General features: G+C 40.7%; 1 protein-coding gene across 4 annotated transcripts in view; it reads left to right on the top strand.

Moving 5' to 3' along the window:
• Window positions 1-26424, top strand: part of RP1 (RP1 axonemal microtubule associated) — a 312070-nt gene extending 285646 nt beyond the window's left edge. For 3 of the 4 annotated variants that reach the window (XM_072151901.1, XM_072151900.1, XM_072151899.1), the window contains exons 53-59: window positions 3549-3697; window positions 8988-9063; window positions 9182-9257; window positions 13699-13993; window positions 18539-18617; window positions 21895-21970; window positions 25899-26424. In XM_072151901.1, the coding sequence (XP_072008002.1) occupies window positions 3549-3697; window positions 8988-9063; window positions 9182-9257; window positions 13699-13993; window positions 18539-18617; window positions 21895-21970; window positions 25899-25953 (806 nt within the window). In that variant the 3' untranslated portion in view covers window positions 25954-26424. The remainder of the gene's footprint in view (window positions 1-3548; window positions 3698-8987; window positions 9064-9181; window positions 9258-13698; window positions 13994-18538; window positions 18618-21894; window positions 21971-25898) is intronic. The other variant, XM_072151897.1, reaches the window with a different exon arrangement.
• The last annotated feature ends 210 nt before the right edge of the window (window positions 26425-26634 follow it).

Genomic DNA, 26634 nt, shown 5'->3' with positions numbered 1-26634 from the left:
TTGTCACAGGCCTTTTGGCAGGACCCGGCTCCCCGGAAGAGGATCGCGCAGCCCCGGGAACTGGCAGTCCCAGGGCCTGCGATCAGAGCCACGGACCCCCCGGTAAGCGCCGCTGGGGGTCAGATTCCAGTTCAATGCCCCTGTTAGGGGTTAACACCTGCAATCAGAGAAATCTCTGATCGCGGGTGTTAGAGGCAGGTGTTGGCTATAATACATACCTGCACCTCCCGCCATGCAGTAATAGTACATCAAATGTCGGGATGGGGTTAAGGTTGATAGGCTGACATTGGGGCAAAATCGGATGGTCCGACGAAGATGAAGTCCGGCGCGATTCAAGTAGGTCGTGCGCCCGAGTTCCTGCATCAGTCGCTTACCCGCCGAGGTCCACCGGAGTTCACCTTCTTCTTCCCGGTACTTGTAATTACAACACAATTCGAAATGTTAAATCCCGTGCATAGTCCAAATCCGTCGGGTTGTCTGACGAACCCCACCCCCCCTGATTGTGTGCCAATGTGCCAAAATCCGGTCACATGCGCCAAAATCCCCTGTTAAGTGCGTCGCAAAATGGAAATCGCTGGGAAACCCAATAAAAATGTGCTCCGCTGACCCTTAGTAAATGAGCCCCAGTAGCTTCTTATCAAGTTCTTCTCTATTGGCCCACAAATATATATTTAAGCTTTACCATGTCATGTGGCAATCCAACAGTATTTCCATAACAAACAGACACAGGACACAGAGAACCATTTATGTATTAGATAACTTGGGGAAGTTTTACCACTGAGAATTGCATTGTGTCCCGTTGCAGGTGTAATGTCTATATTTTATCACTGTTCCAGTGTGGAGCATCAATCAAGTTAGAAGGATGTTTTATTTAAAATATATTTGGAACAGACCTGGTACCGCGCTCTCTGTGCTATTTCCCTTCAGTAAGATTGACTCTTGTGATTAGGTCCACCACACACATTCTGCTCAGCTCTCCGGAGAATGGAGCTAAAAATACAGTTTAACATAATTTTACCACAGTGCCCCCACTTTATGGTGTCTGCTCTGAGCGGAGGAATAAAGATGTGCCGTTTGCTGCGGTTGCATTGTATAAGGAGTCATTTTATAGACAGTTTGCTTACATATCAGCCACAATGAGGTAAAGCAGATGCAAATTATCAGGGCAACATTTTTTAGCAGGACCATTTCTATATTGCTGAACAATAAACTATAAGAGAGGTATAAAAATATTCCACTGCTGTAAGTTTCGGAAGAGACTGTTTGATTTATGCACCAGAATACTAATGTGACTACGATAATCTTACTAAATGACAGCAGTCAGCAAGTTTACAGTCAGATTTCTATGAAGGGTTCGAGTTATATAGTGCGAAAACTTAAACTGTGCAGATATGAAATTGGAATACTTTGCAAAATGTATTGAAAAATGCTGAATAGTTTTTAGGTTTTTTGAAGCAATAAAGCACGGTCTTCAATAATCTGATGCACCCTGCACACGCCAGTCGTACTTACCATATATACTCGAGTATAAGCCTAGTTTTTCAGCACAAAAAAATGTGCTGAAACCCCAAACTCGGCTTATACTCGAGTCAAAAGATATATCAAAACTCACCTTTCCGGCTTCCCCCGCTGCTGGCTATATACTGGGGCAGGGGGCTGGCTATATACTGAGGGACATGGGCTGGCAGGCTATATACTGGGGGGCAGGTGCTGGCTATACACTATGGGGCAGGGTCCGGCAGGCTATATAATGGGGAGGCTGTGACCAATGCATTTCCCACCCTCGGCTTATACTCAAGTCAATTGGTTTTTCCCAATCCCAGGATTTTGTGGGATTTTTTAGGGGCCTCGGCTTATACTTGGGTCGGCTTATACTCGAGTATATACAGTATTTTCTTTTTCTTTTGTTTGGTGCACTCATTTTAGGTGCACATTTTATTATCTTGTAGGATACAGTGCAGCCACGACACAAAACTGGCACAGTCACTTCATAAATACTTTTGCAAGCCCCAAAGATGTTCTTTCTAGAGCGTCTAGAAGTCAGAACGAAAACTTTAATAGATCTATCTATAGATGTCTATTGGGACAATGCATGCACTAAGCCAACCAACTTAAATTATAAATCAGGTCCTATTCCTGGACAGATTTGTGGTCGGCAGGTCTCTGTTTATTGATATTGGCGGGATGAGCTATGCTCACGTGCCTATGTCAGAGGGTTGTGTGCATGAGAACTTAATGGGCCACATTTACTAAAAACGATGCAAACTCCACTATCTGCAGTTTGCCTGTGTGGTGTGCATGGTGCGCCAGATTAAGGATTTATGGTGCATGTTCTTCATGAATCTGGCGTCCTCTGCACTGCTCCGACACGGAAGAGTCATACAACTTTTTTTGGTGCACCTTTAACATAAGGTGGGTGACACATTTCTGTCGGACTCTGCATGATAAATGTGGTGCACAGTCCAACTAAGCACGGAGCGCCCCCTTCAGTGCAGAAATTAGTATTGTGTGATACATAGTGCAGCTGCCTGCAAAACAAATGTGCCGTTAACACTTCTTAAATACCGATGCAAGCAGTTTGCACATGACAGAATGTTCAGAAAACTGGACAGAGTAGGGACTTTACTAAATCTGCCCCAAAATGTACAAGTTTACTGGAGAAGGGAACGAAGGGAGACACATATATTGTCTGGGGCTTTCACAATGCCAGTATAATAGTGCGATAATTAGTGCCTACTCTTAATATGTGTTTTATTTACATATGCACTGGACCCACAAACTATAGGATTCTTATATATCTGGAAATATTGTAAAGAGTAGTTCACTAATGCATAGGTGGAAACCTAGTGAATTAGTTAATTTCCATCTGTGTGTTGTTTTTGATCTACCATAATAATCCATCATGATAAACCAGGGCCACTTACTCATAGATCCAGGCACTGTGTATGTGATAATCTTCTTATATTTGTTATCCATGGCCTCCTTCCTTCTAACATCAATTTTTACAATTATGCTAATGAGCCAGAAAGGCTCTGGTAACGCTCTAGCATCACAGGCTGTTGCACTGTGCAGGAGCACGTCACAGTGCCTGGATCTATGAGTAAGTGCCCCTGGTAGATTTCCTTTAATGATAACAAAAACAAATAAAAAATGCCAAAAAACACATAAAACTGTTGCTGAAGTGCAACAAAAACAGCACAGTTTCAATGAAACATTCTCTACAGAGTCCCCTGACTTCTCAGCTACCAGGGAATACATTGTCCAGTATTTGTGTAACCCGAACATCTCCATGTGATTCAGCTTCATTTAGCCCTATGAAAACCAGTGAATATGATATGGATTTAAACTGCATATATTTATGTATCAAACAATATACTTAGCTCATAATTATCTTTAGTATAAAATAGTAAGCTTTATCTTATAATTGATTACCCAACAATGTTTTATTACAACTCCGAGTTTTTATATTTGTGATTTTAGCTTTTCTATAAAAAATTGTAACCCTTTGCCAATCACTTTCATTGCATCTGTAATGTTTTGTTTTACAGCCGTTACATATTCTGTGACTGTTTATGTCTCTGACACGTTGGAGCAGAAAGATAAATTACATATTGGTATTTGTTTACACGGAAAACATGGAGATACAGGACATAGAGATTTAAACTGGCAGCATGTGATAGATGGAAATGAAGAGCAGGTAAGACAAGTCCTGCCCTTTTTAACCCCTTAATGATGCAACCCCTTTTTTTCCTTTAACATTTCCGTTTTTTAATCCCCACCTTCAAAAATCCCTAACTTTTATATTTTGCCATTCACATAGCTATCATCACGTATAATGGCTTATTATTTGTGGGACTAATCATACTTCTTATAGTCATCATTTTATATTCCATTCTTTATAGCAGGAGGCTGGAAATTCTAAAAATAAACAGCGCAATTTGCGAAAAGAACTCTGTTGCATCAATTTTGTAAGGATTTGTATTTTTGCCTTTTACTACGTGGTCCAAATGAAACATCTTGTTTATTCTAGGAACAGTCACTAAAATGTATATAGTTTTTGTTACGTTTAATACCCTTAAAAAATTTTCATTTTTAGGCAAAGAAAATGTGTACATAATAGAATATACTGAAATGTTTGTACTTCGGTGTATGGAGTAGCTTAAGGTGTCCATTTCAGAGACATGAGATGTCATTTTCATTGATACAATTTTGGGGACTGTACAACTTTTTAAACACTTTTAATTAATCAATTAAAAATTGATTTGGGAATTACTTTCCGCTATAGGGAGCACTGCGAGAAACAACAATTTTTAAATCTATGTTTATGTATGTTTATTTATTTTCATTTCACTTCTAGGTGATGATTAGAACGGGGGTGATTAGGAATGTTGTTTTATTTTTTATGATTTTATTATGCTCGCCAGTCTTAATATTCCCTTCCACCAGCGCACAGAGTGCCGTCCCTACTCAGAGCCTCCAGTATTCTCTACCAGGTCAGACCTGTTTAGACCAAGTCTATTTTTTTGTCGGTTTTATCTATAGTCTCTGCCACTCCCATCCTGCTCTTGTTCAAAAACTGTTGGATATGGGATTTATTACATGCCTCCTCCTTGAGTTATTTAGTAAAGGCCCCCCATAGTGTCATAGTAGTCCATCAAGTACAAGTTTTAATTTAAAGAAAGACAAAAAAAACTGTTGCCAGTTGTATTGTGTAAAATATTCCTTCTTTACCCGACTATTGAAGTCCAAATAAATACTTGGATCAGCATAACTTTCCAAGAATAAAGTTCCATAACGTGATTCCAGGCCCCTTTGGACCTTGTCTAGTGTATCAACCTTCACAACATCCAGGGGTAATGAGTTTTGTAGTCTGTACAGGATCCTTGTCTATGTCGATCGTCAAACAGTCTTACCTCAAGGTAAAGAAGAGGATGTCCCATAGTCATCATTACAGGCCAAATTGTATAAAAATCTGAATTTTAAGCAGTAGCACTGAGTAATTCTTTTTGTCTAGATGAAAAAATATGAAACCTCTGGTCAATAATAATGATAAGAATGCAAGTTTTATCTATACAGTACAAATACTAAAAGTGAATTTCTCTTATGTCATAGCAGATGTTTATGCAGTAGTCCAGACTCATGTCAAGATTTCCTAGGGTACAGGGTCCCTTGTTTCTATGAGGTGTTGTCTCAGATCATGCATATCCTGTGGCTGGGTGTAGGGGCAGATACAGAGTGCATGATGTAACCCCACAGGTTATCAAGCAACTTCCTAGCCAGTCCAACATTCTGGAATGGTTTCATTTAAATTTGAAAATAGTGAGGTGTATTTCTCACGGGTGCCCCTGCGATCCACATCCTGGATCGCAGGTGCACAGGTGCCCCTCTCCATGGCGGCGGCCCGGCCCAGGCTCGCTTAACTCTCCACGTTCTTGCTCCCTTCCCAGCTGCCTTGAAAGCGCGTCTCCACTCCCTAGGGCACACATGCCGGCACTCCTAAATTTAAAAGGCCAGCGCACCGCTGATTGGACCTGGTTACTTCCCGGGTTTTAATAAAGGTTGGCTTCTCCCAGCATTCCCCGTCAGATCTTAGAGCTGCATGCCATTGAGAAAGCTTTCCGTGAGTGATACCTATGTACTGACTTCTCGTTGTGACCCCAGACCCATGCTCCTTTACTGTCAGCCTTGACCACCTGCTCCGTCCCTGACCTTGAACCATTGCCGCCTGCCTTGACCACCTGCCTGTCGCCGACTACGAAATTGCTTGCTGATTTTGTACCTCAATCTTGGCTGCTACCGCGGACAAGTCTCGCCTGTGGAACGACCTGGTGGTACCATGCAACAGCAAGATCAACCCGCTTTGTGTCGGGCTCTGGTGAAAACCGGGTGCCACTTAGATCCCGATCCCAGGTGTCATAGTCCGCGGTGGTCCAGGGGGGTGCACTACCCCAGAAGCCTGACAATATTTCTTTACTTATGGGTGTGTCCACACATTCAGGTTTCAGTGGAGTGCAAAAATAAGAATTTCTAACTGAATTGATTTAAATAAATGTCTAATAACCCCGGAACAACATAATATTACAATTGCCATTTATGCTTTAATCATGGGCCTTTACTTTTTACTTTTTTTATCTTTTTTTTAAAAAAAAACTGTCTTCTATATACAGTCTACAGTTTACATGGAATGATGCGTGGGTCAATTTTTGTGAATATCCATTCTGAGGAATTCCTGATAATTGGCTTTTGTAAAGTTGCCAGCAATCTTCCACAAATAGGCACTCATGCTCCCAATAAATACAAAGTAAATAAGTGGAACAATGGTTCCTTCCCCATACAATAGTTATGATTGCTGATTGTAAATGTATCAAACAAGCAAGCAATTGTCGCAATATATTCAGCCCACTTGTCCACTCAATGTATAGTATTTACTAATCACATCCACTGTAATCGTGAGGACTCACCTCTGACCTTCTGGCACATCAAGTAGCTCAAAAAACATTAGAGGTCACCCCTCTTTTTGTGTTTTTAAAACTTTGTGTTTATCTCCCAGTTAATGTGCATTCCTTTTATATCTTTTGAGAAGTTGTTTAGCCAAAGGAAGAAAATAATGCACAGCAATATGGATTTATTAAAGCACTTTCTGAAAATATTGACTTGAGCCCAGAACATTTGATCACTCCAGGACATTAGGATTAAATGTATTTCATTTGTGGATATGAACTTTTTACCCATTGTCAAATAGAAGACTCTTTAATCACATGGAAACACAAGCTTAGACACAAAAACAAGTTGCTTCTGTACTGTCATTGATCTCCCAAGAATCGGAATAACCTAAAGTAATTGTAGTTTGAATGTATAACCGCATGGGTATATGCATGTTTAAAGAACCGATTATGCAAATTAACCCACCCAAAATAAATACTTTATTAACAACCATGATAAAAAAAGCATTGCCCTTATGTCAAAATGGTTCCTTTCCATGGCTGCAATGTTAAAAAAATCAGTTTGTAAACGTATCTGCAAATCATCTGATGTTAGTCCAAAGTCCAATATGAGTCATTGGCCACTTCATTTTATGTTCCAGCGTGATATCATCTATGGTCCTATTAGATTTCTCCTTACGGAGACTGCCACCATGTAGGCGTGTGGAGTCTTAGAGCCATGGATGCTCCATTAGAAGGAATCTGGGAAAACATGCAAAGTTTCCCAGGATGGAATAAGGAAAACCATGCCTCTCTTAGCTTCCTTGTAAGGCAGCTCCCTTGACATCAAGCATGACCTTAACAAGTATATCTATCCTAATCAGGTGAAAACAATACTGTCTACAGTTGGAAATCTCTTTGTTCTGGAATAAATATACTTGTTTGGTTTTAATGTCATGAGGCTTCTTGTAGGTCACGCTTGATGTATGGGGAGCTGCCTTATAAGCTAGAAGCTAAAAAGGCGTGGTTCTCATTATCCCATCCTGGAAAACTTTGCATATTTTCCCAGTTATATATGCACAGTCTACCCCATGTTTGATTTTGATATTTGATTACATGAAATCACAGCAGCCTCCAAGGAGGATGGGGATGAGTAGAAGCCCATGGAGGCTGCTGTGATCAAGCCATGATACTGCCATGTGATCAGATACATACATGGGGTAGACGTTGCAAAAGTAACTGGGTAAAGGACCTTAGATGAAATCACCCTGGTCACATGACATGCAAGGAAGTGTAGATGGGAGGGGTGGGTTGAGCAGGACATGTCCCCTCTGATGCTAGGTAATATAAAGTTGATTTATGGGGAGGTAAGGGATACACTTTTTAGCTAAAAGCTGTCACTGGAGCTGATTCTTGTACAGTGCCACTTCTGGGGCCATTGAATCACGTCTTAGGTAACCCTTCCCTGGCCACCTAGGTTTTTGGACCTGACACAAAAAACGTTACATTCCTGAAACACCTAGTGCACTTTGGCCTGATGACACCCCAAAAACGTCTTTCGTGACCTACCTTTAATTGAGCAGCACATCATTACTTGCATATTTTCGTCACCTTCCATCCATTTCAATTGGATATCAGTAGACCCTTCCTTGGTACAACACCATGAAGTTCCAACTACAACAAGGTGCGCTGTGTGCTTTCCCTATCTACCAATCTAGATCTTGAAGTCTTTAAATTTTTGCATTGCTAAGAAAAAAAGACACATTGGGGCTCATTTACTAAGGGTCCGCGGACCGCACACACGTCATATTCAGACGATTACCGATTTGTGCCGCATTTAAAAGGATATTGTGGCGCATGCGGTTGGATTTTGGCACAATCGAGCTGGCTTTCATGCAACACAAATCGGGGGGCGGCCCGTCGGACAATCCGACGGAATTGGACTGAGCGTGGGATTTAACATTTAAATCGTCTTGCAAGATATACACTTACATACACCAGGAAGAAGAAGGTAAACTCCAGCAGACATAAGCGGGGAAGCGACAGATGCGGGATATCGGGCACACAATCTACGTAAATCACGGCAGAATTCATCCTCTTCGGACATTCCAGATTGAGTATTGCGCAGGAACCAGGTAAATAAATGTGCCCCAATATTTTTTTAAAAAACACTCCAACCCCTAGCAGGTGCAATTTAAACTTTAACAATGGTTTGCGCAAAAATTTACCAGATTTTGGAAAAAGTGTCAAAAAAACAGACCCAAAAGCCAAATTTAACACAGATTTAACAAATAAAAAATATATATTTTCCAGTCTGTTTATAAATTATATCCGTTTTATCACACAACATTTGTATTAAAAAAAATGAAGCAAGCTCCTCTCTGCGGGAAGACAGCATCTTGTAGAGAGTGACATGGTGAGAGCGAATGTGTGACAAATGCATTACATTCAATTACTTGCATCTATAGGTGGACTTAATTAAAATGTTGTGATGTGAGCCAGACATGCACATGTTCCTCTTGGTATTTAAGGCTTCACAATAAACAGACTGCTGTTTTTTCACAGTTATTTACAGCTATATTAGATGCGGTTGAACTCGGAGAAGTGCATCAGGCTGACATTTCAATGAGAAGCAGCGACGGTACGTTTCACTTCATTTCCATGTCAAGTATTGTCTTTAGGAACTAATGTTCATATGTCAGGCTCTACTTGCTGGCAAATCACTTAAAGAAATATATTTTGTGTTAAAATCTCTCCAGATTGCACGCTGTTTATCAAAAGGATTCACGTAAAAGAGTCTTCAAAGAAAACGCTCTATTTATTTAATGTGGAAGAGTAAGTGATTCTGTAAATATCTATTTTAATGCTGTTTGGTCATTACTGGAAATGTTATAAAGATTCACTGAGACTCCACGACTCTGGAAGTGATGAAAGTTGTTGGGTAGAATAAAAGTATAAATACGGTATAAATGTTTTAAAAACTGTATAAAATATCATTCATAACTTTGAAATTCACAAAATCACATGTACATGGTGCTGGTTTTTATAAGTGCGGAAATGGACATAGGTAAATAATAAAATGTTTTTAGTGAGTAAATAAAGCTTCTGAGTGGAATGCCTAAGACCCACAGGTAAAATCTTTCATGGGACCCACCACTGTAGATCTACTGTATTTTTCGGACTATAAGGCGTATTGGATTATAAGGCGCACCATCAATAAACGCATGCTAAAACGTCTAGGTTCATATGTAAGGCGCACCTGATTATAAGGATGAATGACCAGCAGGTAGCAGACCTGTGCACAGTTCAAGGCAGCTGTTGTCTGTAAGTACAGTTCACTGGACTATAAGGCGCACCTTTGATTTCTGAGAAAATCAAAGGATTTTTTGTGTGCCTTATAGTCCTACATGCAAATATCCTTTTGCAAATTTCTAGTACATAGCTTACCAATAGTTTGCTTTCAAGCCTTTGCCATGGACTGTTAGGGTCTCTGGCTCTGTTAGGGTCTCTGACTGGCATTTGCCTTTACCTTCTGCCGTCTTCGTTCTGTGAACGCATAAGGTAACAGGCTTCAGGCAGTAGAAAGATGCTGCAATGTAATTGGGCTTCACAGTGTGATGGAGAAGACTCAGGGAAGAAGGAAACTGGTTGGCAAGACATTATGGTCCACATTCCTTAAAGTGTTTGCACCAGTTTTCTGTCTGACTTTGCACTGGAAATAACCTGCAAACTGCTTGCATAAAGTGTCTGCGCCAGTTTTGTCACGGCTGCCCTGTGCCAACAAGACAGAAAAAATGTGCAATGTTGGTGCTTAGTCTGAGTTTGTGCCACATTTATTACTGACATGGCTTCCAGAGCAGTGCAGGGGGCGCTAGATTCATGAAGATCGTGCCCCAGTTTTGATGAATTTGCCGCCCCCTGCACACTCCACAGGCAAACTGCACATAGTACAGACTGCACTAGTTTTGATAAATGTGGGCCTATATGTCATCTTGCTTAAGAAAGAATGCAATGTTCTAAACGTGTAGCAAAGCTGCTTGTTGTTTTTTACTCTCCAATAAGCACCATAACTGTGACTTTGGTTGTCAATATTTTTGATGGATTTAAAATAAAAATTTTGTACATTTTTAAAGATAAGACGCTGGCTTCCTATCCTCTGTTTTTCTCATGGCAAACCAAACTACCCACCATGTTTGATACTGCCCTCTAGAGATAATAAAGAATAATAAAATCCAAATACATGGGTGCTGGGTTTTGATACACATACTTACAGAACCATTCACGGACCTTTAACGTACACATCCATACATTGTTATATGAGAGATACCTTCCAAACCATTAGTAATACTAGGACCTATAATGGAAGCAGAGACATACAGTGGGTATGGAAAGTATTCAGTCTCCTTTACATTTTTACTCTTTGTTTCATTGCAGCCAATTGGTAAAATCAAAAAAGTTATTTTCTTTACTGTACACTCTGCCCTCATCTTGACAGAAAAAAAAGTTTAGATATATTTGCTAATTTATTAAACAAGAAAAACTGAAATATCACATGGACATAAGTATTCAGCCCCTTAGAGTATAAGCGGCTTTTGAGCTAGTACGGCCATGAGTCTTCTGGGGAATGATGCAACAAGTTTTTCACACCTGGATTTGGAGATTCTCTGCCATTCTTCCTTGCAGATCCTCTCCAGTTCCCTTATGTTGGATGGTGAACATTGGTGGAAGCCAAGTCTCTCCAGAGACGCTGAATTGGGTTTAGGTCAGGGCTCTGGCTGGGCCAGTCAAGAATGGTCACAGAGATGTTCTGAAGCATCAGCTTTTTATTTTAGCTGTGTGTTTAGGGTAATTGTCTTGTTGGAATGTGACCCTTCGGCCCAGACTGAAGTCCAGAGCACATCTTGAGCAGTCAAGATGTTTTCGTCGGGGATATCTCTGTACTTGGCCGCATTCATCTTTTTCTTCAATTTCAACCAGTTTTCCTGTCAGAAATGTAATATATAAAGATGAATGTGTGTGCGTATGTGTCCGCTAAGGGAATCTGCACCATCACGTTTACCATCACCAAATTTTGCACATCCACTCTCAGTGATTAACGGAACATCATAGACCAGGTTTTGAGTTAAAATTTTCACCTTGCGCTTTCCAAAATACACTTATTAACCATCATATACAATAGCCATTGTCTGCTGCTGCTGTGGCAGATAGAACCTGAGCTGTGATTGGTTGCTGTTTTGCCACAGGTCATTAATATGAGCTCTAATTTTTGATTGGTTAATATGGGCAATAAGCATAAGACAGCTTATATGTGAACTGATATGGATTAGGATACCAAGATAGGGGAGATGTTAAAACTGTTCCAGTTGCCTTGGAAACAGATCAGCTGTAATAAGACAAAGTGACAGTCAGAGATAAAGATAGTGAGAGACAGAGACAAATACAGAGCCTTTCAAAGACAGTCACAGTCAGAGCCAGATAAACAGTCAGAAACAGACAGACAATCCCTAAAGTAAACAACCCATCTCTCAAATGACTTAAAATTAAGTGTCTCAATACACCTATCGTGTTGTACATAGTGGGGCAAATTTACTTACCCGGTCCTGTCGCAATCCCCGATTCGGACGGTCTGACGAGGATGAAGTTTGGCACGATTCATGTAGATCGTTCGCCCGAGTTCCTGCATCAGTCGCTTCCCTGCTGAGGTCCACCGGAGTTCACCTTCTTCTTCCCGGTGCATGTAAGTGCGTGTCTTGCGACACAATTCTAAATGTTAAATCTTGCGCATTGTCCGAATCCTTCGGGTGCTCTACATGTAAACCCTACACAGGTTACATTATAACTGTTGTGCCTTTTTCCAGCACAGAAAACCTACATTAACTATACACAATATTTTGTATGCTTATTATTCATTATCCAACACCTACATTAGAGTAATGTAGGTGTTGAAAAACAACCCCATAGCATGATGCTGCTACCACCATGTTTAACTGTTGGGGTTGTATTTGGTTGGTGATAAGCAGTGCTTGATTTTCTCCACACACCGCTTAGGATTCACACTAAACAGTGCAATCTTTGTTTCATCAGATAAGAGAATCATTTTCTCATAGTCTGGATGTCCTAATGTGTTTTTTTTTTTTTTTGAAAACTGTAAGCAGGTTTTTATATGTCTTGCACTGAGGAGAGGCTTGCATTGGAACATTCCGCCATAAAGCGCTGACTAAACCACGGTGATCCTGGGGTTCTTCTTTACCTCTCTAACCAAGGATCTTCTCCCACAATTGCCTAGCTTGGTTGGACGGCCAGGCCGATTAAGAGTTGTAGTCATCCCAAACTTGCTCCATTTAAGGATTATGAAAGCCTCTTTGGTCTTAGGAATGTTGAGTGCTGCAGAAATCCTTTTGTAATCTTGACCAACTCTGTGCCTTGCCACAATTCAGTCTCTGAGCTCCTTGGGCAGTTCCTTAGACCTCATAATTCTCATGTGCTCTGACATGCACTGTGAGCTGTGAGGTCTTACATAGACAGGTGTGTGCCTTTCCTAATCAAGTTCAATCAAACAGCTGGAGTCCAATATTAGTGTAGAATATGAGTAGTGTAGTGTAATATGTAGTGTAATATGAGTGTAGAATATATGGAGTAGAATATGAGTGTCACAGCAAAGGGTCTAAATACTAATGAACATGTGAGATTTCAGTTTTTCTTGTTTAATAAAGGAGCAAACATATCTACATTTCCGTTTTTTTTCTGTCAAGATGGTATGCAGAGTGTACCTTAATGAGAAAAAAAAATGTGGAACTTACCAATTGGCTGCAATGAAACAAAGAGTGAAAAATACTTTCTGTACACACTGTATCTTTATTACCATAAAAATGAAGATGGAATGCAAAGATAATTATCTCTTTATAGAAATGAATCATACTAAAGGTCCCATGAATGCTAGCCTGAGTTATCAATTTACCAATAAACCACTGTAAGCTCTACTCTAGAACTGAGCACTTTTCCTTCCCCATGCTTCGCATATTCAATCATTTTAATTCGGGTTAAAAAAAGGTCCGCATCTAGTGCACCTGCAGTCTGATGCATGTACGGTTATGATTGTCTACGCAACACTTCATCATTTTATGTCTACATTAGTATGTTTCTCTCTTACATGGTTTGAGAGGCATTTGTGGTCTATAAAACTTGTGTTTATTTACACCTCCAGTAAATTTTTTTGTGTTAACTTTTATTCTTGTTTCATTTTATATCTTTTCATTCTGGTTCTGGAAATGCTTAGGAGCTTTTCAATTGAAGGTGGAGGACCTGAGACAAGAAAAGAAGTTGTCATTTCTCAAGTTGTGTATGACCAGGAGGAGGAAACGGATAATAGCTTATTATTAACCTCCAATCAGACAAAAACTGAGGAAGAAAATTTAGTGGAACACAAGATTATAGTATACACAGGTGATGGAAGAGGAGCAGGCACCAACGCCAATGTTTTCATCACTTTGTTTTATGAGACTGGAGAATCATTTGGGCGTGTCCAGCTCAAACGGCCACTAGAAGACATCAACCCCTTTCAAGATGGGCAGGTGAGAGCATACTATCATACCATTCTTAGTTTCTGATGCCCTTTGATTAGAACTTGCTTACACTGTACACTAGGTAGAGTTTGCTGTCCAAACTGCAATAAAAAATATAAAACATATAAAACAATATTCAAATATAGATAAATATATTTCCAATGTATATTTATATGTTCAGCAAATGTGGTATAAGGATAGAAATTGAGACTATAATTTATAATAAAAGCCCTTTCTATCACTAAAAGGATTTCACACACAGTTTTGAAAATCTAAGTATTTTCAGCTAACACCTTTTTTAACATTACAAACCAGAACATATATTAGAAAGTGGAACTATAAACCTGTCACCAGGAATGTAATTTTTAGCTGGTGTCAGTTTCTAATAGCCTGTGCGATTTTGTTTTTTTTTAAAAAATGTCTTTGTTGGCATTCTGAATCATTACAGTACTTTATAATAGTTTATTTCACCTGACTCCCTGCCAGCAGCATTTGGTAAGTCCCGGAGGAGGAGGAGCAACTACAGTCACCCTACGCTGCCTGCTAAATGCACATGACAGGAAGTGGGGAGGGAGTTGCATGAGTTTGGATGAGAGAAGACTGGCACATGCTGCAGCTCACACCCTCTTTCCTCTTTCCCCGGGACTCACCACACGCTGCTGGCATAGATCTAGGTAATGTGAAATAAACTATTATAAACTGCTGAAATTAATTATGATGCTGACAAAGGCATTTTTAAATCCAGCACAGTGTAGGCTATTTGAACCTGTCACATACTAAAAATTTAATTCTTGGTGCCTGGTTCGCTTTCAATTTTAGAAATGTAGACAATTTCCCAGTCTAATAGAATCAAACACCAGGCTGTGTTTTACTGTCATGTTATCCTGACTTTACTTGAACAGACTGTGAAGACGCAGACAACAAATTTTGGCTGGGATTGATTTCCATAGACTGTACTCTCTAATTAGATTCTATTACTTCCAGAGGATATAACAAACACAAGAAGTTTAATATTGAAATCACACATGCAGTGAAATAATTTGTATTTGCATTTTGCTACTTTCTCCCCATTCAGCATATTTTACGTTTATAGTTCACAGTTGGTAAAATTTATGATTAATTTTATTTGCCCATTAAAAGTACTTAATGCCTCTCAACAATTACTTGTGTTAGCATACATTAGGAAATTCAAGACAGAATCAAAGTGATTGTATGAGGACAATCACTGACGTCTGCCACTTGCTGTTCTGTTCTCATTGACACATTTTCATGAAATAAAGTGGCAAGAGTGTTTCAAGGTTATTGAATATTTTTCATTTCCATAGCATTTTACTGGAATCATTAGACTGTACTGACTACATGTACTTCTTATTTAAAAAATATGAAATCCTATTCACATGCGGATAATATGGCTGCCATGAATAAGAGTGTTCTTAGTAGGTTTTTAACTATAAAGTGAAATCCAGGACAATCCACAGCTACATCCATAAGATCCACAACAAATGTATAGCCAAAATCCATATATAACAATACCCTTAAGGGAAATGTGTCATTAAAATTGAAAAATAAATATATAATGTTAAAAAATACTATGTAATTTCTAGAATATTTTATGTATGTAATTTTTATTTTCCCCTTTAAAGGAAAAAATTGTATTAAAGGAGTTTCCCCAGGACACAAATTAGGCCCTGTAAACAGGATCGGGCCTACTTTGCTGATTGGTGGGGGAGTTATGAGACCTCCACAGATCACAAGATCTCTAATCATAGGTACCTCCGTCGGACCCCTCGTGGTTCCCCGAGATGAGCGGAGCAGACAGCCACACATGTCCATTCATCTCTATGGAGCTGGCAGAGATTGCCGAGCTTGTTTCCCGGAAATACCCCTTTAATTAATTCTATATTGTAATTTTCCCACAATTGACCAACAGAGGGAGCTAAACTGAGATAACTAATGCAGGCTGCCACCTGTCGCAGGACTTCTGTAAAAGTGGGCTGTCTATTCAGAGCTCCTGTGATGTCACAGCCCCCTCTACCTATTCACCTGTGTGCATTGGGATTGTTTTACAGAATACAATGAGCAGCAGCAGCCATTTTGCCGTTTCCTGCCAGTGAAACGTAGGGGGAGGGGTGAGAATCATCCCGATATGTGGGAACTTAAAGTTATAAATTAAAAGTAACACTAATAGCTACATTGTAAGTAGTAAAGGCTATCAGCATATAACATGAGCAGATCATTGATATACAGGCATATTGGAACTGAGGAACTACTATTAATGTAGAAAACGTTGGCAGTCTCTTTACTCAATGGAAGTCTTTCTACCTATCAGTCTTGAAAAATGTTACAGTTTACTGAATAACATATAAAGGTTATAGTAATAAATGGTCTTTTTCATGCATACTGTATGACGTATAGTAGAACAGAATGTTCTCTTTACTCATAATAGTAATTTGTTCAAGGAGAACTATTGTACTTTGAAAACATAATTTTAGACAATAACTCAAGTGAAAAAAAATTAAAAGAAAAAGAAGTTGATATGTTGTCAAACACTGCATCAGGGAGCAGTGACACTGTAATGAGGGGACCAGGTTTACAACCAAGAAGGACATTGAGCATTAAACTCCACCCCCCCAAAAGGTCATAACCACATGCCTCACAATCCCAAAACCGTATGTCATAACTAGAAGTTGGTTCCTCCCTATGCCAAAATTCAAACATATAACAGTGTAAACAACACAAACAGGCAACAATAGTCAGCAAGCTGGGGCACAACAGAGATAGCGGTAAATTACAAACTGACAGAAATGAAAAGGGTAGTCTAGAACAGGAGCCAAGATCAAAATACCAGGAATGCAGAAAACAGAGATTCTGTCTCAAGGTATGGAGCAGGTCAAGATAAACTATAACTGGAACTGAACTGAATATGAACAAGATACAGTACAGTATTTATGGGTAAACTAGAGCCTCTGCTCGAGGAATGATTGTGGTCAGTCGCATCAGTAACCATTGCTGGACCACAGCAGACTGCAGAAAAGTGAGCGTGTGGTGCAATAAACTCATGCAAGCCAGCCAGCTACACCCATGTTCACACAAAATTCAATGAAACGCAGAGACAAAATCAGCTTCTCCTCAGTCACACACCACAGACCGAGGATGACATGGCACAGATGTTACAGGTATTCAGCATTACACCTTCTACAGACAATATGGCCATGTATATACAAAATACAGCCAAGTACATAGACAATACGGCCATGTACATAGACAATACGGCCATGTATATAGACAATACGACCATGTACATAGACAATACGGCCATGTACAATACGGCCATGTACATAGACAATAAGGCCATGTACATAGACAATACGGCCATGTATATATGTATATAGACAATACAGTCATGTACCTAGACAATACGGCCATGTACATATTGAAATTAATTTGGCCTATTAAAATGAATGTGGTCGTATGCTACCTGTGTACGCCTACCATACGGACGCTTTCATACAGTTGAAATAAGTAAGGCACTGATGGGAGACCGTGCAGGACAACAGCAGCACCAGAAAAGGTAAGTATAAGCCCTTATTTCTTTTCTAACCTCCTCCCACACACATACACATCCTGGCCAGTTATATGTTTTAGTTTATACCTGGACAGAAAAGTACATGTAGAGGATGATGTAAAGGAAGAGAATAGTGCAATGCATGTAGTACAGATACAGAAAGACCTGTGCAGATTGTGCAGGTAAAACCGTGTAGTACAGGTGCTGAACACAACTGTACTAGTCTCTGCTACTAGATGTAGCAGCAGCAGAGAGCAGTACAGTGCATGTCGTATAGGTAGATCACTGTACAGTACTTGCACTATAGAGAGACAGCAGTAAAGTATATGAAGTACAGGTAGCGAACAGTTTAAGACATAGTACATGTAGAATCCAGATCAGCACACTACATGTACCTTCATAGTCTGGTAAACTATCTCTGAAAGGAAATCTACCGTCAAAGTCATGCATGATAAACCAGGGATACTTACTCATAGATGCAGGCACCGAGGGTGTGGTAACCTTTTTATATTTGTTATCCATGGCCTTCTTCCTTCTTATAGCAACTTTTGCAATTATGCTAATGAGCCCGAAGAAATTCTGGGGGCTGCTCAATGCTGTAGTTTCACATGCCTTTTCACCCTACCCCTTGCTCCCTCTGCACTTCCCCCCTCCCTTTGCCTGCTGTGGGACAAAGTAAGCGCTCCTTTAAAGTGTAACAGCCCGTGGAGCTGCAGCATGGAGGGGCTCCGGTAACACACCCCAGAACCCTTCTGGCTCATTAGCATAATTTTAAATGTTGATTTTAGAAGAAAGGAGACCAGGGATAACAAATATAAGAAGATTATCACAGTGCCTGTATCTATGACAAAGTGTCCCTGGGTTTATCATGATGGATTTTTATGTTAGATTTTGTTAAATAATTGCCGTGTAAATTGTTATGTTCACATTCATTTGGGAATGTATATTCAAGCATTACATACTCTTCTTTGTTTATTTTCTTTTATCAGGTTGATACATTTATAATTTCAACAAAGGACATAGGAAAAATCTCACATATTCAAATAGGCCACGATGGTAAAGGACTAGGTAAGATTCTATTGTATTGCAATGCATTTATAAGGCACAGCTGTAAAAATCTGTAGTTGAATATCCTATTCAGGTGCAGGGTGTATGAGAGTAATGCTGCATTCACACCACCGTGTATACGTCCCCCATAGGCCGGCAATAGGTGCATGGAGCGGTACATGTCCTATCTTTCCCCGTGTTACGGCGGCATGCGCCCCTCCTCCTCCTTTCCATCGCGGTGAACTTATGCATACGTTCGTGTGAATGCAGTGTAAAATGTAAGAATACAAACTGCTAAATATTTTGAGCACAATATTTGTGTGTTCATTCAGTAAAGAATTAGCAACTTTTTGTCCAAAACAATGGTGCATATTTACCTCAAATGTTACCAATGCAATTGCACCATATTTATCATATTGGGGCTCATTTACTATGGGTCATGGATCACATTTTCATCTGGCTGTTTGCCTTTTTCGGGGATTGCACGGCTTTTACAGGTATTTAACAGGTGTCTGCGCTGGGATTTTGGCACACGTGAACGGTTTTTGGCGTAGCTGCGCTGGCTTCCATGCAACACAAATCGGGGGCCGGGCCGTCAGATGATCCGTTTGATTCGGACTGAGCGTGGGATTTAACTTTCAAATTGTGTTGCAAGACAATGCACTTTCATTGAACTATGTCGGACTTGAGCGGGGAAGCGACACATGCAAGATATCGGGCACAATCTTATTGAATCGCAGCACAGTACATTATTGCCGAACAATGCACTTTCGATGAACTCCAGCAGCCGGGTTAGTAAATGAGCCTCATTGTCTAATGCGAATCTGTCACCAGATTTTACCTCATTAATCTACTAGCTCCATCGGATAGGGAATAAAGTGTTCTTTTTAAATTACTATCTGTTTACCTATAAATCATTGTCTCCAAAGTCATGTGATAATGTGATAAGTCAGATTTTGCCTGGAATGAGTGAAGGTAAGTGCAGAAAGAGTGTCCCTTCGAACACCTCTACCTTCAGCTCTATAGTACCTGGAACCATGGTTTTGGTGTAATAAATTTAATCTTTAAGATTGCATCAGGCTACAGAACTAAAGAAAGTGGATCTTTACCTGTATATACAGTACCTGTATTTACCTGTGTATACGTCGGCTGTATATACGTCCCCCATACGTTTGTGTGAATGTAGCCTTAGACTGTCTAGTAAAATTTACACCTCCTATTTGTTGGCTTGATTCAAATCAGAAACATGTGTCAGAACTTTGGTACATTTGCATAATTTGTGTCTCAATTTAGGCCGCACCGTCACAACGATCTCACACCCTTTTCCATGAAGTCCTGTCCCATTTCAAACTTTCCATCAAAGCCACCCACAACCCATTGCAAGCAAAGGGCAGAATGAGAGAGAGAAAAAGTTCCCGGGTAATAGGAAGGTCATGGTGGTTTCCATATATACAGACATGATTATTATAAATCTGCATGCAGGGGAGGGACTGGCTTTAGATTTGCACTGGGCCCAGGCGCTTGATGTGCTTTTAAAACTTTCTACAATATAAATAAGTAAAAAGAAATTGGTAGAAATGTAAAATCTAGAGGAAAGTTTTCCTTGAAAAGTAACCTGACGTGAACCCAACGTCTGACAAAAAAGGAGAGAATTCATTGTACCTTCTTACATTATTTATGCTCAGTGACACAAAAGGTGAAGTGCACATACAAAGACTCCGGCGCGCCCCGGACAAACGGGTCAACTTAGAAGGGAAATCATTTCCCTAATAAGCTTTAAGGTAGAGATCCCTCAGGCACAGCCAGTTCAGAGCAGCCACGCGAGCAATGCTATTTACTGGGACAGAAAATGAACTGAAATCAAACAAAGCTTTGCAGGAAATAATTAGTACCTGTTAATCTGTTTAGAAGTCAGTGACATTGAACGGGAATCTCCAAGGCCAAAACTATGAGAAGAATACCGGTGTACATGTGTGGTGGTTTACAAGAATAATGTTGTTCTATGGTGGAAGTTCTAATTCTCTCAATATAATCATTTTCCTTTTCAAATATTTATTCACCATTTCAGTAATCTGAACATGTACATAGTAATAGAGATGGATTATACACATCACAGCTTAACATCCTGCAATGGAGGGCATCTATCAAGACTAGTGCCGAGGGAAAGTGGGGGGTTCCCTGCCAAACAGGGTGCAAATTTAATTTCAAAGGGCCCTGCCAAAGTATTGCTGCGCCACTAGTACCTAATTCTCAAAGGGGCAGTATCTCAATACCTGAGATTTAAGGTTTTTTGGGTTCCTGTATTGTGCAAATGTATTTTTCCTTTTGGTGCCTGGTCCTCTCCCTACATGTAGGCCCAAATATATTGGGGCACATTTACTAAGGGTCCGATTCGTGTTTTTCTGCCGGGTTTTCTGAATTTCACAGTTTTGCGCCTAATTGCCCCAGGATTTTGGCCCACGCGATCGGATTGTGTCGCATCGGCGCCGGGTTTCACGCAACAAAAATGGGGGACGTGGCAGTCGGAAAACCCGACGGATTCGGAAAAATCGCGCTATTTTTTAAAAAAAGTGTTGCTTTACACACACTTACATGGACCAGGAATAGGTTGGTGAACTCCGCAGGACCTCGGCGCAGCAGCGACACCTGGTGGACATCGGGCGCACGACATTAGTGAATTGCTGGAAGACCCGAATCCTCGTCGGAGTACGCACATTCGCGATCCAGCGGCGCGTTCTCTGCGCTGGATTTGGGTCCGGCCGGGATTTATTAAGGCAGTTCCTTCGCCGTCCACCAGGTGGCGCTGCTGCGCTGAAAAGCATCGGAATGCGCTGGAGTTCACCGAGCCGGGCTGAGTGAAGGTAAGTGCAAGCTCCGCGACAGATTTTTTTTTTAAATGCGGCGGTTTTTCCCAATCCGTCGGGTTTTCGTTCGGCCACGCCCCCCCGATTTCCGTCGCGTGCATGCCAGCGCCGGTGCGCCACAATCCAATCACGTGCGCCAAAATCCCGGGGCAATTCAGGGGAAATCGCCGCAAATCGGAAATATTCGGGTAACACGTCAGGAAAACGCGAATTGGGCCCTTAGTAAATGACCCCCATTGTGTCTGCACCAGTTTTTTGTCTAAATGTGCATTAAAAAAGTGTCTTTGGAGCTTGCACATGTATTTATTCTGTGGTGTGCCAGAATTGTGTTGTGGTTGCATTTTGTCCAACACCTTTGAAAACTGAGCACCTAAAGTTAGTGTGTGTTCCTAGTTTTCACCACATCTATTACTCCACATTTTTCTGAATAACAGGCAATGGTTGGTTCCTCGACAAAGTGGAGATCATCAAGGAATCTACTGAAGAAACAGCAGTGTTCTCCTGCAACAGGTACACATACTTTTTCCTATGTTAGTTTGTGTTTTCTTTTATGGTTTCTGGTATCATCAGCTTTATGATTTGTAGAACAATTGCCTATATTTAAAAAACTGGCTGCGCCAGTTTTCAGACGTGGTTTGCATGTAAATACATTTACAAACAGCTTTCACATGTATTTAGGAGGTATTGCGGCAGTTTTGTGTGGCACCTCTGTGTCCGCCGCAACATAAAACTTTGCACTTAAAGGGGCGTTTCGGTGTTAATTGTGGAGCACGCCCGATAAACTGAGTGCATAAAATGGGAGCAGCCTACAGCTTGTGCACAAGCGCAGGACAGTAACCCCTTGTGGGGGGGAAAGGGCACAATTAGCCGTGCAGCTGCCCTATTTTAGGGCTTGTACACCGGATTTCAGGCATACAAGCCCTGATAAATGTGGCCCTCTTTGTACAATTTTACCCACAAGTGTGGTTATCAATATACTGCAGTATACCAACGACTTCAACTTGAAAATCGTTATGCTTCTGTGAAACATTCTGAATGTGAATGTATATATGTCAATCTAAGGCCCCTTTCAGTCAGCAGTAATGTGAATCCATATCATTCCTATGATGATCATACATCCCACAACTCTACTGTGCAACAATACTGTTTGGGTCTTATAATCTAGTTTTAGCAGAATCTCTGGAGATGTGAAATCCTCAAAAGAAGTATGGGATAGGAAAAACAAACAGAACCCATGATTTTTTTTTCACCAAGCACATCCCTCCCACCAGACCTAACTATCCTTTCTATGGATGCAATGTTGAAAAATCCGTTTGTAAACTTATGTGCAACCCACCTGATGTAAGTGCAATGATAGTAATGGTGTCCTGCATATGCAGAAATATCATTGCACTGGTTCTCTGTTCCTAATTGATAGGTATTACCACTACATGCTGCCAGTATAGAACTAGTACTTAGGGATTGTTTGTTAATATTCAACTGCAGACATATACAGCTCCCTTTACTTTACCTTCAGGGGCAGTAGGAAGTTGCACATAATCTATTACTGGAACATTAAGAGAGAAACAGACAGTGACTGTGACTCCACACTGCTACAACATTAACCACTCCCTCAAAAAGGTGGCGGGAGAGAGACCTGACTATGTGAAGAGAAATCAACCTCAAATTGCCCTTAGGAACCATCTTCAGAGAGTCTCATTTCTTGGGGCTGGGTTAACAGTGTCAGTGAGGAGGGGGGTATACTTTATAAGATTGGTAGCTCTAATCCCATGGATAGAGACGTCAGTGAAACACGCATAAAGACAACTAGAATGTACTATGTGTCTTACATCCAGGCCATTACTACATCCTCCATCTTAAAAACATCTTTCGCATCCAAACCTTCCTCAATCTGGAGTCTACAAAATTACTACTTTATACCCTCATCATCTCTACCTTGGACTACTGCAAAATAGTTCTGTGCGGTCTCCCAGTTAACTCTCTATTGCCACTCCAATATAACTTTGCTGCCCGGCTAACCCATCTTTCTCCTCACTTCTCCTCTGCCTCTCCTCTCAGCCAGTCTCTCCACTGGTTACCCATTGCAAAGGCAAATTCTTTTAAAAATATTAACAATGACCAACAAAGCCGTTCACAACCTTTCCCATACATATATCTCTGAACTTATCAGCCTGTACCATCCCACACACAATCTCCGTTCCTCTCAGGACCTTCAACTTCACTCTACTACCGTCCGCTTTTCTCATGACTTCTTGTGTGCATCCCACCCCACACTCTGGAAGTCTCTACCAAAATGTGTCAGACTGTCCCCACCTTACAAACTTTCATAAATAGTCTGAAAACCCACTTGTTCAGGATCGCCTACAATACACAAAAACTGCACTGCTCTGCTCCCTCACCTTGTGTCTCCCTCTACCCTCCCATATAGATTGTGAGCCCTCACAGGCAGGGTCCTCATTCCACCTTGTAGGCCTCTGTAGTTTTCGTATTTGGTACCAGCATTTGTTCTTGTATTAATATAATGTATGTGAACCCCTTACTGATCGTACAGCAGCATGGAATTAATGGTGCTCTACAAATAAATGATATATGCACTGAAAAACCTCACCTCGACTTATACTCGAGTCAAGAAAAAAAAACAAATGGTGTACTTACCTTCCAACTCCCCCCCTCCCCCAGGTCCTGTTCGATACAGTGATGCTCCGGCATCGGCTCCATGTCCCTGTGGTGTCTGTTACAGGCATCGTGATGTCAGCCATCATACTATGTGAGCCGGCATCGGCACACACTATGATGTCAGCAGGCGACTGACATCATGGTGCCTGCGACGGACAGCGCAGGGACACAGAGAAGAGGACCAACCATGGGGGTGTCAGAAGGTGAGTACACTGTTTGTTTTTTTCTTACAGGCATTGTAATGGGGGCTGCATGCTATATACTAGGGGGATGGCAGGCTATATACTAGAGGGGGCAGCGGGCTATATACTACAGGGGGTGGCAGGCTATATACTACAGGAGCTGGCAGGCTATATATTACAGGGGCTGGTAGGCTATAAACTACAGGGGCGGCAGGCTATCTACTACAGGGGCTGACAGGCTATCTACTACAGGGGTGTGGCAGTCTATATAATACAGGGGCTGGCAGACTAAGTACTAAAGGGACAGGCAGGCTATATACTTCTGGGAGCTGGTGGCTATATACTAGAGGGGGCTGGCTGGCTATATACTACAGGGAGCTGGCAGGCTATATACTACAGGGAGCTTGCAGGCTATATACTACTGGGGGCTTGCTGGCTATATACTGGAGGCTGTGACCAATGCATTTCCCACCCTCGGCTTATACTGGAGTCAATAGGTTTTTCCAATTTTTTTGTGTTAAAATTAGGGTTCTCGGTTTATACATATATTCATATATACGTATATATAAATGACCTGATTAAAAATGGCTAAGGCAGGGCGCAACTACAGTTGTAGCAGACAGTGTCAGGGGGCCCCGTCATCTCCCCTGCCACTAAAGAATGGAGGATGTGCACCGTTGTACAGCATAATATGTATATAACATATATGTGATGTGTACATACTGTACATATGTGTGTGTATCTTTGATGTGTATACTGTGTATATACTGTATTTGTGTTTATATGCTGTTTGGCTGTATATGTCACTGTATATGTGTGTGTATATGTGTCTATATGTGATGTGTACATGCCCTATGTGTGCATGTGTGTGCAGGTGTATAAATGTGTGTGTATGAGTGAATAACTGTATGTTTATGTATATAGGTATGTAAATATGTATATATGAGTGTAATATAAAACTTTTTAAGTGGGAAGGGGGGCCCATTCAGAAGTCTGCTATGGGGCCCCCGCCTCTCCTAGTTACGCCCCTGGGCTAAGGGGTTATTCTTCTCAAAGAGGTGGACTCTTGAAGAGTTTTTAACCTTATTTTGAATCTGCAGCATGGCTCTACACCTGCTATTCAAGGTCAGGAAGCAATATATTTGCCTATTTATAGAGAGTTCTTCCGTCACGTTTAGTTACTGCATATGTAGATGTAGCAAGGAATAATTTAACAAAATACTTTCCCCCTCACACTTTATTATTTATTAAGGAAGCTGTTACTATGCTAATACATTCTTACCTTTGCTCATGGAATATTCTATCAGTAGATATTCATATGCTCTATGTGGCCATCCCGGTGATAATGTGGTGAATTTTAACCTATCACCCACCATGTCGTATTCTTTTTCTGTTCAATGCATATTTATTATTTGAAGTTTTACGACAGAAATAGGGTGAAGATTAGGGGCAGGCTTTTTTTTATTTGTTTCACGAGAAATTAACTCCTATGTATCACCTTGTTCGGAAATATCAGGACTTTATCAATCCCAGTGTTATTGTGCTGTGTCATCTGACCGTGTCTCTTCTTTTTATTTAAGGTGGTTGGCCGAAGATGAAGATGATGGGCGCACAGTTATACAGCTTTACCCTTAGACTGATTCCTCTATTTCTACCAACATTCATCCAACACTTATTTAACAGCGTATTGCTATGTCCATAATATCTAACTGTACATAAAATGGACTAAATGCTTTTGGTCACAAGTACATGCTGTATCTATCTGAGCAATTATTTTTAATGCTTTTCTCTTTGTACGATAATTGTTCTACTTTATATTGAATGTTCTGGATACTTCTAATCATGATGAAAATGTATGACCTCCACATTCTGCCAATCACAATGTGTATGGAAATCTCATTCTAAGTTAAAGGGGTTGTCCACTTTCAGCCAATATTTCATATGGATTGTGTAAGGAAAATGTATACAAGTTTTCAATATACTTTCTGTATCAATTCCTCCCGGTTTTCTAGATCTCTGCTTGCTTTCCTGCTATAGGACGTTCTTTATTTACTTCCATTGGATAGAATCTGTCCATGTGATGTGATGGACATGCAGGTGCATGAAACGTTGTTATCACTGAGAATAATAGGAGATGTGTCATAATAACGGCTCGTACACCTGCACGTCCATCACATCACATGGACAGATTTCTATCCACTGGAAGTAAAATAGCAGCATTTATAGCGGTGCAGCAAGCAGAGATCTAAAAAACGTGTGGTATTGATACTGAAAGTATATTGGAAAATTGTAAAACTTTTCCTTACATAAATCATA

This window comes from Engystomops pustulosus, chromosome 5 (genome assembly GCF_040894005.1).
Source record: "Engystomops pustulosus chromosome 5, aEngPut4.maternal, whole genome shotgun sequence".
In the NCBI taxonomy this organism is placed as follows: Eukaryota; Metazoa; Chordata; class Amphibia; order Anura; family Leptodactylidae; genus Engystomops; species Engystomops pustulosus.
Note: the sequence above shows the minus strand (reverse complement) of the source record. Positions and strands in the feature narration are given on the sequence as shown.